This window comes from Saccoglossus kowalevskii, chromosome 3, assembly GCF_978046115.1.
Source record: "Saccoglossus kowalevskii chromosome 3, keSacKowa6.1, whole genome shotgun sequence".
In the NCBI taxonomy this organism is placed as follows: domain Eukaryota; kingdom Metazoa; phylum Hemichordata; class Enteropneusta; family Harrimaniidae; genus Saccoglossus; species Saccoglossus kowalevskii.
This window is the reverse complement of record NC_140643.1, coordinates 40,054,731-40,074,384: the sequence shown is the minus strand read 5'-3', so window position 1 is coordinate 40,074,384 and position 19,654 is coordinate 40,054,731. Positions and strand designations below refer to the sequence as shown.

Below are 19,654 nucleotides of genomic sequence, written 5' to 3'. Positions count from 1 at the left end.
TTTGGTTACCGCATGTCCACCGTTGTGTGTCTGGTTTGGTTACCGCATGTCCACCGTTGTGTGTCTGGTTTGGTTACCGCATGTCCACCGTTGTGTGTCTGGTTTGGTTACCGCATGTCCACCGTTGTGTCTGGTTTGGTTACCGCATGTCCACCGTTGTGTGTCTGGTTTGGTTACCGCATGTCCACCGTTGTGTGTCTGGTTTGGTTACCGCATGTCCACCGTTGTGTGTCTGGTTTGGTTACCGCATAAATTATTTGAATATTTATTATGAACAAGGATACACAATCAAGTATACATAAAATAAACAAACATTAAACGACATGATAACTATGCTGACTGACAACGTATTTTAATGGATAAATCAAAATAATGGTAAGTTACAATATAAATAGTTCTCTCAAAATAATACAATTTATTACAATAAACGCAACCCTGGTGGAGTACTGTGTGTATGTGTATTAATTGCCACGTTACCGGGTGTCTTCAGTACGTCTTTCAACTATTCACCGTTGGGATTCATGTATATATAGACGGGCGGCGACGTAGTTAGCACGGTAGACTCCCCTCAAATGGTAGTGCTGCACACAGACTCACTTGCATAAACACGCACTTCCGCCGAAGATTGGTCCACAACACAAAATGTCAAATCAGGAACGTGTAACATCAGACCAATGTTTATATTACCGGTATATTATTATACACCATAATATGCACACCAGGTATTGTTCCAATCTACCAATCAGTAGCCTATATAAAGTGTTGCAGTTCAAGATACATCCAATCAGTGGCCTCTTCCAATATATATATATATATGTCTTTCGTAGGTTTAATAATATATTTACCCATACAGCTACCATATATATTCCCCATGTTATTATATTGTCCGGGTCCTTCTAGCACCAACTACGAACAATGGTTTCGACAATGAATGCTATATATTTTGTACGTATTTGCACGCAGGCATTTCCAATTGTAGGACATAGTTTTGAATAATACAATGACTCGCCATCCCAGAATATATATTACCCAAAAACTGCAAATCGTAAAGTCCATGGAACCAAGGTCAATGAGAACATTGGTATAGCAAGCTGCAGGTGTCATCATTCGGTGTAAATGCTGCTAAGGCAGCTTATGGACCAATTACATCGTAACATGCCATGTCAATCAATGGTATGTTCATCATTCAGAGACATAAATTCATTCATGTTCCGTTTTGAAGGAAAACGTAAAACTCCTGTGAGCTGTGCCAGACTGCCAGATTGACAGAGAATGCCGTGGCTCCACACACAGAACAAATATACGACCTTTTTTAGAATATTGTGATGGTGTATTAAATCATGTGTTACTGGAAATCGCACATCATTTTTATTTCCCACAATCTCGCCCCTGACAAAATACTGGTATTAGTTGTACATGGCCTTCGATATAAAGGTTTCATATGCAGCAAAAAAAATGTAGTTTCCCAAACTAACACGTAAAACTCTCGGGAGCATTCCAGCAAAGAGTCTGAAATGAAAACAATTTAATATTCAGTAAATACAGATATTTCACATTGTTATGTTTCACAAAATCGCTTTGATATACTAACCCTTGGATACCTTTCTCTCGCCATACCATGTGTAATATGGTAGAGGTTGCAGTGAATGTACCGTTCTGGAAAAAGAAATAATCGCAGAAAATATTACTATTAGTATGATCTAGTGTTACAATTTCTTCTCACTATCTATTTAGCAGTGGCGAATTCAGAGGGGGGGTGTCACGTCCCTCCCCCCAACGCATGACGATTCATATCATCCGGATTACGCATAGCTTCTCTGCGATTTACGCTCCGTATATCTTAACCGAAGCTTGGACCCCCCCAATACATTTTGCTGGATCCGCCACTGCTATTTAAAGAATGCTATTTTTCTATATTCTCACTCTTGTAATTATGTATATTTAAGTATTGAGGTGGAATGTAGGACTACTTAAATGTACAATATGATATATTAAAACTTGTATTTAATGACGTTCAAGTATGAATATAGTATGTGATTTAAGCCGCATAAGACGACATACAATATAGACTAAACACCAAATCCTTAAAATCCCTATGGCTGGTATAACTAAGCTTATGTAAAGGGTAACTGCAAGCACGTCACAGATAGCTGAGAAACAACTTACAAATACACCACCATAGTACGCATAGAACGTTATGTATGTATAAATAAATTATATCTAATCTCACCTTGGCTAACATTATTCTTGTTTTTGCCACATCTAATGGCGTCGTTACGCAACCTACAATAGCACCTATCATATTAAAGTAGTATAAGAATTATATATGATATCAGCGAAACAAGTTGATTGACTAGGAAGTTTTTATTTCATCATGAAAAATGAATTCATTTATGTGTGATGTTTCCATTGTCACATTTTGAAATCACCTAATATTTGAATTCAATTACTGTCATGGAAATGCAAAATAATTATAATTACCCGCGATAGCACCACACATTGCTGATTCAAATGAGTGGACCTTTCTACACTTTCTTCTAGACCAACACGTCTGAGATCAGCAAAAAAATTTAAAGGGTTATTATGACGGGGTAAAATGAAAGCAAATATAATGTATAACTTACTTACAAATTAGCATTTCAATAAATGTTAAATAAGTGTTATTTTGCCGGGGGTGAAACACTAACATGATAGAATGAAAGCTAATATAATGTATACCGGGATAACGTATTTTCATCAACTCCCACAGTTTAATAAATGGCGGGGGTAAAACGCTAACATAAATCACAATGGAACGAAAGCTAATATAATGTATAACTTACTTTCAACATTTCCCAAATTGGCATTTCAATAAATGACTTTGGTACCTGGAAAGAGTGCACTATGTGTAAGAATGACGTCATAACAAAAATATTAGATAGTATACGAAATAAAAAGTAACTGAAAAAGTTGTATGAACAGGCCCATATACTATTAAATAATAAACTGATATTATGACGTTTTGTCGATAAACTCTAGATACGTCATTCATCTCCTTGATAAAAACATTTTAAAATATCACGGGATTTTGATTACCCACAGATCTAAAATTCTAGCGAACACATATGTATAATTCACAAGGCATTAATGGTAATCGTTCCAGTACAAGTACTTAGGAATAATTTAGAATCGTATATATTGTGGCGCGAATTAAAAATACATAATGGTAGTCATGTGGCTATATTACAGAATTACTCTGTCAAATATATATGTGTGTCTCATGTTTCTTGTTTACTGTTTTTGGTCTTGGGTTTGTAAGTTTCCTCATGAATTCGACCATCAACTAGGCATTGGTGATATTTCTATTTGTATTTGTTCAATCACCAATATAAGGTTCAATCAATTGAACTTTAGTTAGTCTACTAGAAAGTTGCTATTATTAAATCTAAAACGATGTATAAATGTACGATGTGAGTATATCAACGCATCACGCAAATATAACTAATGTTTATTGTGCGATATAATCCGACTTTGAGTTAATTATAACTTAACATATATAAGTGATTGCCAAGGTGTATATTACCACAGTGTTGACTTGACATGCATAATATGGCGGTAGATTGTAAGCACCGAGAATGCAGAATACAGTTATTAAAATTATGACTCTTTAATTCGCTACGGTTCAATATTTTAAATGTAAATGGAGTTAAATTGACAATAGTAAATACGTGTGTTGAACAGTCATATCGGTTTTCAATTCGTGGAAGCAATGTATTGTACTATATTGTCGAAGATAATTAGAGATGTGGCTAGTTACATTTAGCATTTAATATAGACAAAATCTGTGTGTGAAATTACATTGCCGAACAAGAAAAAGAGCTGCAAACTGTTTTTCCATTGATTTAAGATAGTTACCTCTCTTAGTACTGTACTTGTATATCCTCTATATAAACCACTTACTCCCTATAGACAGATATAACGAGTTATTATTATATAATGATGTGTTTTATATATTTTTACAAGCCGCGAACATTAAATGATATTTCTTGCCGATAACCACAAGGCCGAATATTTAGTTGCATGTATAGTTGTGAGAATAGAAAAACAAATTGTTTCCCTTTTCCATGTCCTAATAAACGAGTATTGTAATGTACATCAACTAACTTCCTAAATTACTTTAAATGGTACTTCCTGAAACTAGTCCAATATATTATACCAGTGTCTGAATTGAAACCGACACTCCATATACATACAGACCTCTTTCTGTAAAGTCTTCCTCAATATTTGCATACCGGACAATTGTATATTTGCTTGTGTTCTTTGCTTTACAACCTCGGCTGGCACACCCACTGTACAGGCTATCTGGAATTATAAATAAGTAAAGTCATCTTCGTTATATACGTATATTACGAATGAATTTATGATGAAATGACATAAGCGCAAAACGAAATCATTGTTCTATATGTACACTTGTATTTACTACTCCGATCAACTTACTACTTCAGCTAAACATCCAGCTCCAGCGTGTATCAGAGGGTGATACTTATTATGCTCAAATCCACTAAATTTGTTCTTCACACTTTCGTAAACACAGAAGAATACACCAACTTAAATAATATAATCAGATACATTTAATAAATATGTTACTGTATTCAGAACTAGATGTTGAAAATTGCGAGAAACACAGTAATTAGTCCCAAGAATATATGAATTGTAAGATGTCAAACCATATTATGTGAGCAGACCAGTTTGCTGAGAGAGCATATCAAACACATTACCGTACGGAGTATATCCAATCACACATGGATAAATACCAGAGTAACATCTTTTGAATCCCCCAGATTTCGAAAATCCAGCTTCACTCTGTAAACGAGTCTTCAAAGTGTCCAGTGGAAACAAGAGTACTGATTCTATAATGCCGCCAAATGCACCAGCCTGAAATATATCATTATAAGAAACACTTTAAAGTGTTAATAAATATACATTGTCTTAATTATGTAACTGTGGCATGTTTTGTAAATCACCATTGTCTTAGCTATGTAACTGTGGCATATTTTGTAAACCACCATTGTCTTAGCTATGTAACAGTGGCATATTTTGAAAAACCACCATTGTCTTAGTTATGTAAATGTAGCATATTGTGTAAACCACCATTGTCTTAGATATGTAACTGTGACATATTTTGTAAACCACCATTGTCTTAGTTATGTAACTGTGGCATATTTTGTAAATCACCATTGTCTTAGCTACGTAACTGTGGCATATTTTGTAAACCACCATTGTCTTAGTTATGTAACTGTAGCATATTTTGTAAACCACCATTGTCTTAGATATGTAACTGTGGCATATTGAGTAAACCACCATTGTCTTAGTTATGTAACTGTAGCATATTTTGTAAACCACCATTGTCTTAGTTATGTAACTGTGGCATATTTTGTAAACCACCAATGTCTTAGCTATGTAACTGTGGCATATTTTGTAAATCACCATTGTCTTAGTTATGTAACTGTAGCATATTTTGTAAACCACCATTGTCTTAGTTATGTAACTGTGGCATATTTTGTAAACCACCATTGTCTTAGCTATGTAACTGTGGCATATTTTGTAAACCAACATTGTCTTAGCTATGTAACTGTGGCATGTTTTGTAAACCACCATTGCCTTAGTTATGTAACTGTGGCATATTTTGTAAACCACCATTGTCTTAGCTATGTAATTGTGGCATATATTGTAAATCACCATTGTCTTAGATATGTAATTGTGGCATATTTTGTAAACCAACATTGTCTTAGTTATGAAACTGTGGCATATTTTGTAAACCACCATTGTCTTAGTTATGTAACTGTGGCATATTTTGTAAACAACCATTGTCTTAGTTATGTAACTGTGGCATATTTTGTAAATCACCATTGTCTTAGCTATGTAACTGTGGCATATTTTGTAAATCACCATTGTCTTAGCTACGTAACTGAGGCATATTTTGTAAACCACCATTGTCTTAGTTATGTAACTGTGGGATATTTTGTAAACCACCATTGTCTTAGCTATGTAACTGTGGCATATTTTGTAAACCACCATTGTCTTAGCTATGTAACTGTGGCATATTTTGTAAATCACGATTGTCTTAGCTACGTAACTGTGGCATATTTTGTAAACCACCATTGCCTTAGCTATGTAACTGTGGCATATTTTGTAAACCACCATTGTCTTAGTCATGTAACTGTGGCATATTTTGTAAACCGCCATTGTCTTAGCTATGTAATTGTGGCATATTTTGTAAACCACCATTGTCTTTGTTATGTAACTGTGGCATATTTTGTAAACCACCATTGTCTTAGCTATGTAACTGTGGCATATTTTGTAAACCACCATTGTCTTTGCTATGTAACTGTGGCATATTTTGTAAATCACCATTGTCTTAGCTACATAACTGTGGCATATTTTATAAACCACCATTGTCTTAGCTACGTAACTGTGGCATATTTTGTAAACCACCAATGTCTTAGCTATGTAACTGTGGCATATTTTGTAAATCACCATTGTCTTAGTTATGTAACTGTAGCATATTTTGTAAACCACCGTTGTCTTAGTTATGTAACTGTGGCATATTTTGTAAACCACCATTGTCTTAGCTATGTAACTGTGGCATATTTTGTAAACCAACATTGTCTTAGCTATGTAACTGTGGCATGTTTTGTAAACCACCATTGTCTTAGTTATGTAACTGTGGCATATTTTGTAAATCACCATTGTCTTAGCTATGTAATTGTGGCATATTTTGTAAATCACCATTGTCTTAGATATGTAATTGTGGCATATTTTGTAAACCAACATTGTCTTAGTTATGAAACTGTGGCATATTTTGTAAACCACCATTGTCTTAGTTATGTAACTGTGGCATATTTTGTAAACAACCATTGTCGTAGTTATGTAACTGTGGCATATTTTGTAAATCACCATTGTCTTAGCTATGTAACTGTGGCATATTTTGTAAATCACCATTGTCTTAGCTACGTAACTGTGGCATATTTTGTAAACAACCATTGTCTTAGTTATGTAACTGTGGCATATTTTGTAAATCACCATTGTCTTAGCTATGTAACTGTGGCATATTTTGTAAATCACCATTGTCTTAGCTACGTAACTGAGGCATATTTTGTAAACCACCATTGTCTTAGTTATGTAACTGTGGGATATTTTGTAAACCACCATTGTCTTAGCTATGTAACTGTGGCATATTTTGTAAACCACCATTGTCTTAGCTATGTAACTGTGGCATATTTTGTAAATCACGATTGTCTTAGCTACGTAACTGTGGCATATTTTGTAAACCACCATTGCCTTAGCTATGTAACTGTGGCATATTTTGTAAACCACCATTGTCTTAGTCATGTAACTGTGGCATATTTTGTAAACCGCCATTGTCTTAGCTATGTAATTGTGGCATATTTTGTAAACCACCATTGTCTTTGTTATGTAACTGTGGCATATTTTGTAAACCACCATTGTCTTAGCTATGTAACTGTGGCATATTTTGTAAACCACCATTGTCTTTGCTATGTAACTGTGGCATATTTTGTAAATCACCATTGTCTTAGCTACATAACTGTGGCATATTTTATAAACCACCATTGTCTTAGCTACGTAACTGTGGCATATTTTGTAAACCACCATTGTCTTTGCTATGTAACTGTGGCATATTTTGTAAACCACCAATGTCTTAGCTATGTAACTGTGGCATATTTTGTAAATCACCATTGTCTTAGTTATGTAACTGTAGCATATTTTGTAAACCACCGTTGTCTTAGTTATGTAACTGTGGCATATTTTGTAAACCACCATTGTCTTAGCTATGTAACTGTGGCATATTTTGTAAACCAACATTGTCTTAGCTATGTAACTGTGGCATGTTTTGTAAACCACCATTGTCTTAGTTATGTAACTGTGGCATATTTTGTAAACCACAATTGTCTTAGCTATGTAATTGTGGCATATTTTGTAAATCACCATTGTCTTAGATATGTAATTGTGGCATATTTTGTAAACCAACATTGTCTTAGTTATGAAACTGTGGCATATTTTGTAAACCACCATTGTCTTAGTTATGTAACTGTGGCATATTTTGTAAACAACCATTGTCGTAGTTATGTAACTGTGGCATATTTTGTAAATCACCATTGTCTTAGCTATGTAACTGTGGCATATTTTGTAAATCACCATTGTCTTAGCTACGTAACTGTGGCATATTTTGTAAACCACCATTGTCTTAGTTATGTAACTATGGGATATTTTGTAAACCACCGTTGTCTTAGCTATGTAACTGTGGCATATTTTGTAAACCACCATTGTCTTAGCTATGTAACTGTGGCATATTTTGTAAATCACGATTGTCTTAGCTACGTAACTGTGGCATATTTTGTAAACCACCATTGCCTTAGCTATGTAACTGTGGCATATTTTGTAAACCACCATTGTCTTAGTTATGTAACTGTGGCATATTTCGTAAACCACCATTGTCTTAGCTATGTAATTGTGGCATATTTTGTAAACCACCATTGTCTTTGTTATGTAACTGTGGCATATTTTGTAAACCACCATTGTCTTAGCTATGTAACTGTGGCATATTTTGTAAACCACCATTGTCTTTGCTATGTAACTGTGGCATATTTTGTAAATCACCATTGTCTTAGCTACATAACTGTGGCATATTTTGTAAACCACCATTGTCTTAGCTATGTAACTGTGGCATATTTTGTAAATCACCATTGTCTTAGCTACGTAACTGTGGCATATTTTGCAAACCACCATTGTCTTAGCTATGTAACTGTGGCATATTTTGTAAACCACCATTGTCTTAGTTATGTAACTGTGGCATATTTTGTAAACCACCATTGTCTTAGCTACGTAACTGTGGCATATTTTGTAAACCACCATTGTCTTAGCTATGTAACTGTGGTATATTTTGTAAACCACCATTGTCTTAGCTATGTAACTGTGGCATATTTTGTAAACCACCATTGTCTTAGCTACGTAACTGTGGCATATTTTGTAAACCACCATTGTCTTAGCTATGTAACTGTGGCATATTTTGTAAACCACCATTGTCTTTGCTGTGTAACTGTGGCATATTTTGTAAATCACCATTGTCTTAGCTACATAACTGTGGTATATTTTGTAAACCACCATTGTCTTAGCTATGTAACTGTGGCATATTTTGTAAACCACCATTGTCTTAGTTATGTAACTGTGGTATATTTTGAAAACCACCATTGTCTTAGTTATGTAACTGTGGCATATTTTGTAAACCACTATTGTCTTTGCTACGTAACTGTGGCATATTTTGTAAACCACCATTGTCTTAGCTATGTAACTGTGGCATATTTTGTAAACCACCATTGTCTTAGCTATGTAACTGTGGCATGTTTTTGTAAACCACCATTGTCTTAGTTATGTAACTGTGGCATATTTTGTAAACCACCATTGTCTTAGCTATGTAACTGTGGCATATTTTGTAAACCACCATTGTCTTAGCTATGTAACTGTGGCATATTTTGTAAACCACCATTGTCTTAGCTACGTAACTGTGGCATATTTTGTAAACCACCATTGTCTTAGCTATGTAATTGTGGCATATTTTGTAAACCACCATTGTCTTAGTTATGTATCTGTGGCATATTTTGTAAACCACCATTGTCTTAGCTACGTAACTGTGGCATATTTTGTAAACCACCATTGTCTTAGCTACGTAACTGTGGCATATTTTGTAAACCACCATTGTCTAAGCTATGTAACTGTGGCATATTTTGTAAACCACCATTGTCTTAGCTATGTAACTGTGGCATATTTTGTAAATCACCATTGTCTTAGCTATGTAACTGTGGCATATTTTGTAAATCACCATTGTCTTAGCTACGTACTGTGGCATATTTTGTAAACCACCATTGTCTTAGCTATGTAACTGTGACATATTTTGTAAACCACCATTGTCTTAGTTATGTAACTGTGGCATATTTTGTAAACCACCATTGTCTTATCTATGTAATTGTGGCATATTTTGTAAACCACCATTGTCTTAGTTATGTAACTGTGGCATATTTTGTAAACCACCATTGTCTTAGCTACGTAACAGTGGCATATATTGTAAACCAACATTGTCTAAGCTACGTAACTGTGGCATATTTTGTAAACCACCATTGTCTTAGTTATGTAACTGTGGCATATTTTGTAAACCACCATTGTCTTAGCTATGTAACTGTGGCATATTTTGTAAACCACCATTGTCTTAGCTACGTAACTGTGGCATATTTTGTAAACCACCATTGTCTTAGCTATGTAACTGTGGCATATTTTGTAAACCACCATTGTCTTAGTTATGTAACTGTGGTATATTTTGAAAACCACCATTGTCTTAGTTATGTAACTGTGGCATATTTTGTAAACCACTATTGTCTTTGCTACGTAACTGTGGCATATTTTGTAAGCCACCATTGTCTTAGCTATGTAACTGTGGCATATTTTGTAAACCACCATTGTCTTAGCTATGTAACTGTGGCATGTTTTTGTAAACCACCATTGTCTTAGTTATGTAACTGTGGCATATTTTGTAAACCACCATTGTCTTAGCTATGTAACTGTGGCATATTTTGTAAACCACCATTGTCTTAGCTATGTAACTGTGGCATATTTTGTAAACCACCATTGTCTTAGCTACGTAACTGTGGCATATTTTGTAAACCACCATTGTCTTAGCTATGTAATTGTGGCATATTTTGTAAACCACCATTGTCTTAGTTATGTATCTGTGGCATATTTTGTAAACCACCATTGTCTTAGCTACGTAACTGTGGCATATTTTGTAAACCACCATTGTCTTAGCTACGTAACTGTGGCATATTTTGTAAACCACCATTGTCTAAGCTATGTAATTGTGGTATATTTTGTAAACCACCATTGTCTTAGTTATGTAACTTTGGCATATTTTGTAAACCACCATTGTCTTAGTTATGTAACTGTAGCATATTTTGTAAACCACAATTTTCTTAGCTACGTAACTGTGGCATATTTTGTAAACCATCATTGTCTTAGCTATGTAATTGTGGCATATTTTGTAAACCACCATTGTCTTAGTTATGTAACTGTGGCATATTTTGTAAACCACCATTGTCTTAGCTATGTAACTGTGGCATATTTTGTAAACCACCATTGTCTTAGCTATGTAACTGTGGCATATTTTGTAAACCACCATTGTCTTAGCTATGTAACTGTGGCATATTTTGTAAACCACCATTGTCTTAGTTATGTAACTGTGGCATGTTTTGTAAACCACCATTGTCTTAGTTATGTAACTGTGGCATATTTTGTAAACCACAATTGTCTTAGCTATGTAATTGTGGCATATTTTGTAAATCACCATTGTCTTAGATATGTAATTGTGGCATATTTTGTAAACCAACATTGTCTTAGTTATGAAACTGTGGCATATTTTGTAAACCACCATTGTCTTAGTTATGTAACTGTGGCATATTTTGTAAACAACCATTGTCGTAGTTATGTAACTGTGGCATATTTTGTAAATCACCTTTGTCTTAGCTATGTAACTGTGGCATATTTTGTAAATCACCATTGTCTTAGCTACGTAACTGTGGCATATTTTGTAAACCACCATTGTCTTAGTTATGTAACTGTGGGATATTTTGTAAACCACCGTTGTCTTAGCTATGTAACTGTGGCATATTTTGTAAACCACCATTGTCTTAGCTATGTAACTGTGGCATATTTTGTAAATCACGATTGTCTTAGCTACGTAACTGTGGCATATTTTGTAAACCACCATTGCCTTAGCTATGTAACTGTGGCATATTTTGTAAACCACCATTGTCTTAGTTATGTAACTGTGGCATATTTCGTAAACCACCATTGTCTTAGCTATGTAATTGTGGCATATTTTGTAAACCACCATTGTCTTTGTTATGTAACTGTGGCATATTTTGTAAACCACCATTGTCTTAGCTATGTAACTGTGGCATATTTTGTAAACCACCATTGTCTTTGCTATGTAACTGTGGCATATTTTGTAAATCACCATTGTCTTAGCTACATAACTGTGGCATATTTTGTAAACCACCATTGTCTTAGCTATGTAACTGTGGCATATTTTGTAAATCACCATTGTCTTAGCTTCGTAACTGTGGCATATTTTGCAAACCACCATTGTCTTAGCTATGTAACTGTGGCATATTTTGTAAACCACCATTGTCTTAGTTATGTAACTGTGGCATATTTTGTAAACCACCATTGTCTTAGCTACGTAACTGTGGCATATTTTGTAAACCACCATTGTCTTAGCTATGTAACTGTGGTATATTTTGTAAACCACCATTGTCTTAGCTATGTAACTGTGGCATATTTTGTAAAGCACCATTGTCTTAGCTACGTAACTGTGGCATATTTTGTAAACCACCATTGTCTTAGCTATGTAACTGTGGCATATTTTGTAAACCACCATTGTCTTTGCTGTGTAACTGTGGCATATTTTGTAAATCACCATTGTCTTAGCTACATAACTGTGGCATATTTTGTAAACCACCATTGTCTTAGCTATGTAACTGTGGCATATTTTGTAAACCACCATTGTCTTAGCTATGTAACTGTGGCATATTTTGTAAATCACCATTGTCTTAGCTATGTAACTGTGGCATATTTTGTAAATCACCATTGTCTTAGCTACGTACTGTGGCATATTTTGTAAACCACCATTGTCTTAGCTATGTAACTGTGACATATTTTGTAAACCACCATTGTCTTAGTTATGTAACTGTGGCATATTTTGTAAACCACCATTGTCTTATCTATGTAATTGTGGCATATTTTGTAAACCACCATTGTCTTAGTTATGTAACTGTGGCATATTTTGTAAACCACCATTGTCTTAGCTACGTAACAGTGGCATATATTGTAAACCAACATTGTTTAAGCTACGTAACTGTGGCATATTTTGTAAACCACCATTGTCTTAGTTATGTAACTGTGGCATATTTTGTAAACCACCATTGTCTTAGCTATGTAACTGTGGCATATTTTGTAAACCACCATTGTCTTAGCTACGTAACTGTGGCATATTTTGTAAACCACCATTGTCTTAGCTATGTAACTGTGGCATATTTTGTAAACCACCATTGTCTTAGTTATGTAACTGTGGTATATTTTGAAAACCACCATTGTCTTAGTTATGTAACTGTGGCATATTTTGTAAACCACTATTGTCTTTGCTACGTAACTGTGGCATATTTTGTAAACCACCATTGTCTTAGCTATGTAACTGTGGCATATTTTGTAAACCACCATTGTCTTAGCTATGTAACTGTGGCATGTTTTTGTAAACCACCATTGTCTTAGTTATGTAACTGTGGCATATTTTGTAAACCACCATTGTCTTAGCTATGTAACTGTGGCATATTTTGTAAACCACCATTGTCTTAGCTATGTAACTGTGGCATATTTTGTAAACCACCATTGTCTTAGCTACGTAACTGTGGCATATTTTGTAAACCACCATTGTCTTAGCTATGTAATTGTGGCATATTTTGTAAACCACCATTGTCTTAGTTATGTATCTGTGGCATATTGTGTAAACCACCATTGTCTTAGCTACGTAACTGTGGCATATTTTGTAAACCACCATTGTCTAAGCTATGTAACTGTGGCATATTTTGTAAACCACCATTGTCTTAGCTATGTAACTGTGGCATATTTTGTAAATCACCATTGTCTTAGCTATGTAACTGTGGCATATTTTGTAAAACACCATTGTCTTAGCTACGTACTGTGGCATATTTTGTAAACCACCATTGTCTTAGCTATGTAACTGTGACATATTTTGTAAACCACCATTGTCTTAGTTATGTAACTGTGGCATATTTTGTAAACCACCATTGTCTTATCTATGTAATTGTGGCATATTTTGTAAACCACCATTGTCTTAGTTATGTAACTGTGGCATATTTTGTAAACCACCATTGTCTTAGCTACGTAACAGTGGCATATATTGTAAACCAACATTGTCTAAGCTACGTAACTGTGGCATATTTTGTAAACCACCATTGTCTTAGTTATGTAACTGTGGCATATTTTGTAAACCACCATTGTCTTAGCTATGTAACTGTGGCATATTTTGTAAACCACCATTGTCTTAGCTACGTAACTGTGGCATATTTTGTAAACCACCATTGTCTTAGCTATGTAACTGTGGCATATTTTGTAAACCACCATTGTCTTAGTTATGTAACTGTGGTATATTTTGAAAACCACCATTGTCTTAGTTATGTAACTGTGGCATATTTTGTAAACCACTATTGTCTTTGCTACGTAACTGTGGCATATTTTGTAAACCACCATTGTCTTAGCTATGTAACTGTGGCATATTTTGTAAACCACCATTGTCTTAGCTATGTAACTGTGGCATGTTTTTGTAAACCACCATTGTCTTAGTTATGTAACTGTGGCATATTTTGTAAACCACCATTGTCTTAGCTATGTAACTGTGGCATATTTTGTAAACCACCATTGTCTTAGCTATGTAACTGTGGCATATTTTGTAAACCACCATTGTCTTAGCTACGTAACTGTGGCATATTTTGTAAACCACCATTGTCTTAGCTATGTAATTGTGGCATATTTTGTAAACCACCATTGTCTTAGTTATGTATCTGTGGCATATTTTGTAAACCACCATTGTCTTAGCTACGTAACTGTGGCATATTTTGTAAACCACCATTGTCTTAGCTACGTAACTGTGGCATATTTTGTAAACCACCATTGTCTAAGCTATGTAATTGTGGTATATTTTGTAAACCACCATTGTCTTAGTTATGTAACTTTGGCATATTTTGTAAACCACCATTGTCTTAGTTATGTAACTGTAGCATATTTTGTAAACCACAATTTTCTTAGCTACGTAACTGTGGCATATTTTGTAAACCACCATTGTCTTAGCTATGTAATTGTGGCATATTTTGTAAACCACCATTGTCTTAGTCATGTAACTGTGGCATATTTTGTAAACCACCATTGTCTTAGCTATGTAACTGTGGCATATTTTGTAAACCACCATTGTCTTAGCTATGTAACTGTGGCATATTTTGTAAACCACCATTGTCTTAGCTATGTAACTGTGGCATATTTTGTAAACCACCATTGTCTTAGTTATGTAACTGTGGCATATTTTGTAAACCACCATTGTCTTAGTTATGTAACTGTGGCATATTTTGTAAACCACCATTGTCTTAGCTACGTAACTGTGGCATATTTTATAAACCACCATTATCTTAGCTATGTAACTGTGGCATATTTTGTAAACCACCATTGTCTTAGCTATGTAACTGTGGCATGTTTTTGTAAACCACCATTGTCTTAGTTATGTAACTGTGGCATATTTTGTAAACCACCATTGTCTTAGCTATGTAACTGTGGCATATTTTGTAAACCACCATTGTCTTAGCTATGTAACTGTGGCATATTTTGTAAACCACCATTGTCTTAGCTACGTAACTGTGGCATATTTTGTAAACCACCATTGTCTTAGCTATGTAATTGTGGCATATTTTGTAAACCACCATTGTCTTAGTTATGTATCTGTGGCATATTTTGTAAACCACCATTGTCTTAGCTACGTAACTGTGGCATATTTTGTAAACCACCATTGTCTAAGCTATGTAATTGTGGTATATTTTGTAAACCACCATTGTCTTAGTTATGTAACTTTGGCATATTTTGTAAACCACCATTGTCTTAGTTATGTAACTGTAGCATATTGTGTAAACCACAATTTTCTTAGCTACGTAACTGTGGCATATTTTGTAAACCAACATTGTCTTTGTTATGTAACTGTAGCATATTTTGTAAACCACAATTTTCTTAGCTATGTAGCTTTGGCATATTTTGTAAACCATCGTTGTCTTAGTTATGTAACTGTGGCACATTTTGTAAATCACCATTGTCTTAGCTATGTAACTGTGGCATATTTTGTAAATCACCATTGTCTTAGCTACGTAACTGTGGCATATTTTGTAAACCACCATTGTCTTAGTTATGTAACTGTGGCATATTTTGTAAACCACCATTGTCTTAGCTATGTAATTGTGGCATATTTTGTAAACCACCATTGTCTTAGCAACGTAACTGTAGCATATTTTGTAAACCACCATTGTCTTAGCTATGTAACTGTGGCATATTTTGTAACCCACCATTGTCTTAGCTATGTAACTGTGGCATGTTTTGTAAACCACCATTGTCTTAGTTATGCAACTGTGGCATATTTTGTAAACCACCATTGTCTTAGCTATGTAACTGTGGCATATTTTGTAAACCACCATTATCTTAGCTACGTAACTGTGGCATATTTTGTAAACCACCATTGTCTTAGTTATGTAACTGTGGCATATTTTGTAAACCACCATTGTCTTAGTTATGTAACTGTGGCATATTTTGTAAACCACTATTGTCTGAGCTATGTAACTGTGGCATATTTTGTAAACCACCATTGTCTTAGCTATGTAACTGTGGCATATTTTGTAAACCACCATTGTCTTAGCTACGTAACTGTGGCATATTTTGTAAGCCACCATTGTCTTAGCTATGTAACTGTGGCATATTTTGTAAACCACCATTGTCTTAGTTATGTAACTGTGGCATATTTTGTAAACCACTATTGTCTTAGCTACGTAACTGTGGCATATTTTGTAAACCACCATTGTCTTAGCTATGTAACTGTGGCATATTTTGTAAACCACCATTGTCTTAGCTATGTAACTGTGGCATGTTTTTGTAAACCACCATTGTCTTAGTTATGTAACTGTGGCATATTTTGTAAACCACCATTGTCTGAGCTATGTAACTGTGGCATATTTTGTAAACCACCATTGTCTTAGCTATGTAACTGTGACATATTTTGTAAACCACCATTGTCTTAGCTACGTAACTGTGGCATATTTTGTAAGCCACCATAGTCTTAGCTATGTAATTGTGGCATATTTTGTAAACCACCATTGTCTTAGTTATGTAATTGTGGCATATTTTGTAAACCACCATTGTCTTAGCTACGTAACTGTGGCATATTTTGTAAACCACCATTGTCTTAGCTACGTAACTGTGGCATATTTTGTAAACCACCATTGTCTAAGCTATGTAATTGTGGCATATTTTGTAAACCACCATTGTCTTAGTTATGTAACTTTGGCATATTTTGTAAACCACCATTGTCTTAGTTATGTAACTGTAGCATATTTTGTAAACCACAATTTTCTTAGCTACGTAACTGTGGCATATTTTGTAAACCAACATTGTCTTTGTTATGTAACTGTAGCATATTTTGTAAACCACAATTTTCTTAGCTATGTAGCTTTGGAATATTTTGTAAACCATCGTTGTCTTAGTTATGTAACTGTTGCATATTTTGTAACCCACCATTGTCTTAGTTATGTAACTGTGGCATATTTTGTAAACCACCATTGTCTTAGCTATGTAATTGTGGCATATTTTGTAAACCACCATTGTCTTAGCTACGTAACTGTGGCATATTTTGTAAACCACCATTGTCTTAGCTACGTAACTGTGGTATATTTTGTAAACCATCATTGTCTAAGCTATGTAATTGTGGCATATTTTGTAAACCACCATTGTCTTAGTTATGTAACTTTGGCATATTTTGTAAACCACCATTGTCTTAGTTATGTAACTGTTGCATATTTTGTAACCCACCATTGTCTTAGTTATGTAACTGTGGCATATTTTGTAACCCAACATTGTCTTAGTTATGTAACTGTGGCATATTTTGTAAACCAACATTGTCTTAGTTATGTAACTGTGGCATATTTTGTAACCCACCATTGTCTTAGTTATGTAACTGTGGCATATTTTGTAAACCGCTATTGTAAATAAGACCTTGTACCTGGATTGGAATGAGCAGCTTGTACAATGTTGAAAAGAAAAAGGTGTTCGAACCCAAAACATAAACCATAGCAGATAGAGTTTCTAATGATTGAGCTATTGGATTTCTAGTGGTGGTTTTGTGGAGAATGAGTATTAGAAAGGTCATTGTCAAATATTGTGAATTGCCGTCGTGCCATTTACTCTAACCAAAACAGTGGGTGTATATTTGTAAACTCACACTTTCTCGTTGTGTTTCTAATACATCTATAGATTACAATTTTGCCAGTCTACTTGTTTGTATACTTTTTGTGACAATAAATGGTAATGCGTAAACTTTGACCCCTAAATATGTTAATAAGGCTTCTGATATAAACCAGCTATCACACATTTCTGAAAAATAACATTTCTAAGGATAAGACACGTAATTATCCACACAGTTTGCACCAAATCAGAAAACACTAAATGTACATAACTCGTGGACAGTTATTAGTATACCTCATTTCTACGTAGATATGTCCACCAAAACAGATTATAGTAATTCACACTAATACCCATACAAAAGGGTGACAATATTATTGTCTACAATTCTAATCCATTGATAGCGTTCTTGCCACCGGTAGGTTACAACAATGAGACCAAATACTCATTAAGTTAAACTATTTAGAAATGATCACTTGGTTATGTCTTCTTTTAGATCGTGGATAGAAATGCGTCCGATAAAACAATAAGAAACAGATCACTAACATGATTTGTTCAGAGAATTGCATACCAGTACGAGTGACTGTGGATGATTATTCCTGTGGTATTCAGTCTATAATAATACACATACAAAATGGCCACAATATTTTTAATCCATTGATTGGTGACGTTCTTACCACTGATAGATGACAAAACAATTTTTTGAAATGATCACTTCACGCAGAAATATCCCCTTTCCTTTCGTGTTGAAATATCCGCTTAAAACGTCTTGTTCTCACATGGCCGCTGAAACAAAATGTGTGATGGCAGATCTGAAAATTGCATATACCTGTCGAAATAAATAATTAATACTTACAGTCAATGCAACAGAGAACGTTGGTAGTTTTTCACTAATTTCTTGAAATCCAGTATTTGCCATGATTTCAATGAAAAGTAAGACGTTCGCCAACGCGTGACTGTGCATATATAATTGCGTAATTAAATTAATACGACTATTGGGTTTGTCAAATTCCGAGGATAAATAAATAAAAAAATAAATGATTAGGTGTTAGTCGAGAACTAAAATAACACCGGCCACGATGAATGGTTCAGGTTTTTGCATGTAGTCATTTGAATAATGCGGAAGCACATGCGCAGAAAACAAATCAACCTTGAATACTTACATTTGTGTTCCCAAGCATATCCCTAATTAAAATGTGTTCATTGTGATAGTACGATACCAGTGAGTGTATGTTTTTGTATTGTTATTTTACGTACACCAACGGACCATACAATCAACCAACCAAACATATAGTATAGTATACAATCTTTTATGCATGTATGCATGTATGCATGTTATTGGGTATAATTATTTTTTATGGGAATCGAAACATACACAATTTAGTGCATGTATATATGACCCTGAAAAACAGCTATTATTCTTGTTAATTATAAACATTTATTTTTACACATGAACCGGGGAAAAAAACTGACCACTACATGAATACGCACATTCAGCATGTTGTAGTATATATATATAGTCGTCAGTTTTGAATCCCCACACTGTTATATA

The 19,654-nt window shown here is 34.5% G+C and overlaps 1 protein-coding gene across 2 annotated transcripts; it reads right to left on the bottom strand.

The window, feature by feature from the left end:
* Positions 1–331: 331 nt before the first annotated feature.
* LOC102809927 (mitochondrial S-adenosylmethionine carrier protein-like) lies at positions 332–19,198 on the bottom strand. Of its 2 annotated transcripts, none has more exons than XM_085496603.1 (10): positions 18,959–19,198; positions 4,758–4,914; positions 4,477–4,586; positions 4,237–4,341; positions 3,895–3,942; positions 2,823–2,867; positions 2,482–2,551; positions 2,231–2,295; positions 1,592–1,656; positions 332–1,509 (listed from the first exon to the last, which is right to left on the bottom strand). In XM_085496603.1, the coding sequence occupies exons 1-10, from the start codon at positions 19,064–19,066 to the stop codon at positions 1,407–1,409; spliced, it is 876 nt and encodes a 291-aa protein (XP_085352729.1). In that variant the 5' UTR covers positions 19,067–19,198; the 3' UTR covers positions 332–1,406. The 2 variants fall into 2 exon arrangements, with proteins under 2 accessions (XP_085352729.1, XP_085352728.1); XM_085496602.1 differs by having other exon boundaries at positions 1,602–1,656.
* Between the last annotated feature and the right edge of the window lie 456 nt (positions 19,199–19,654).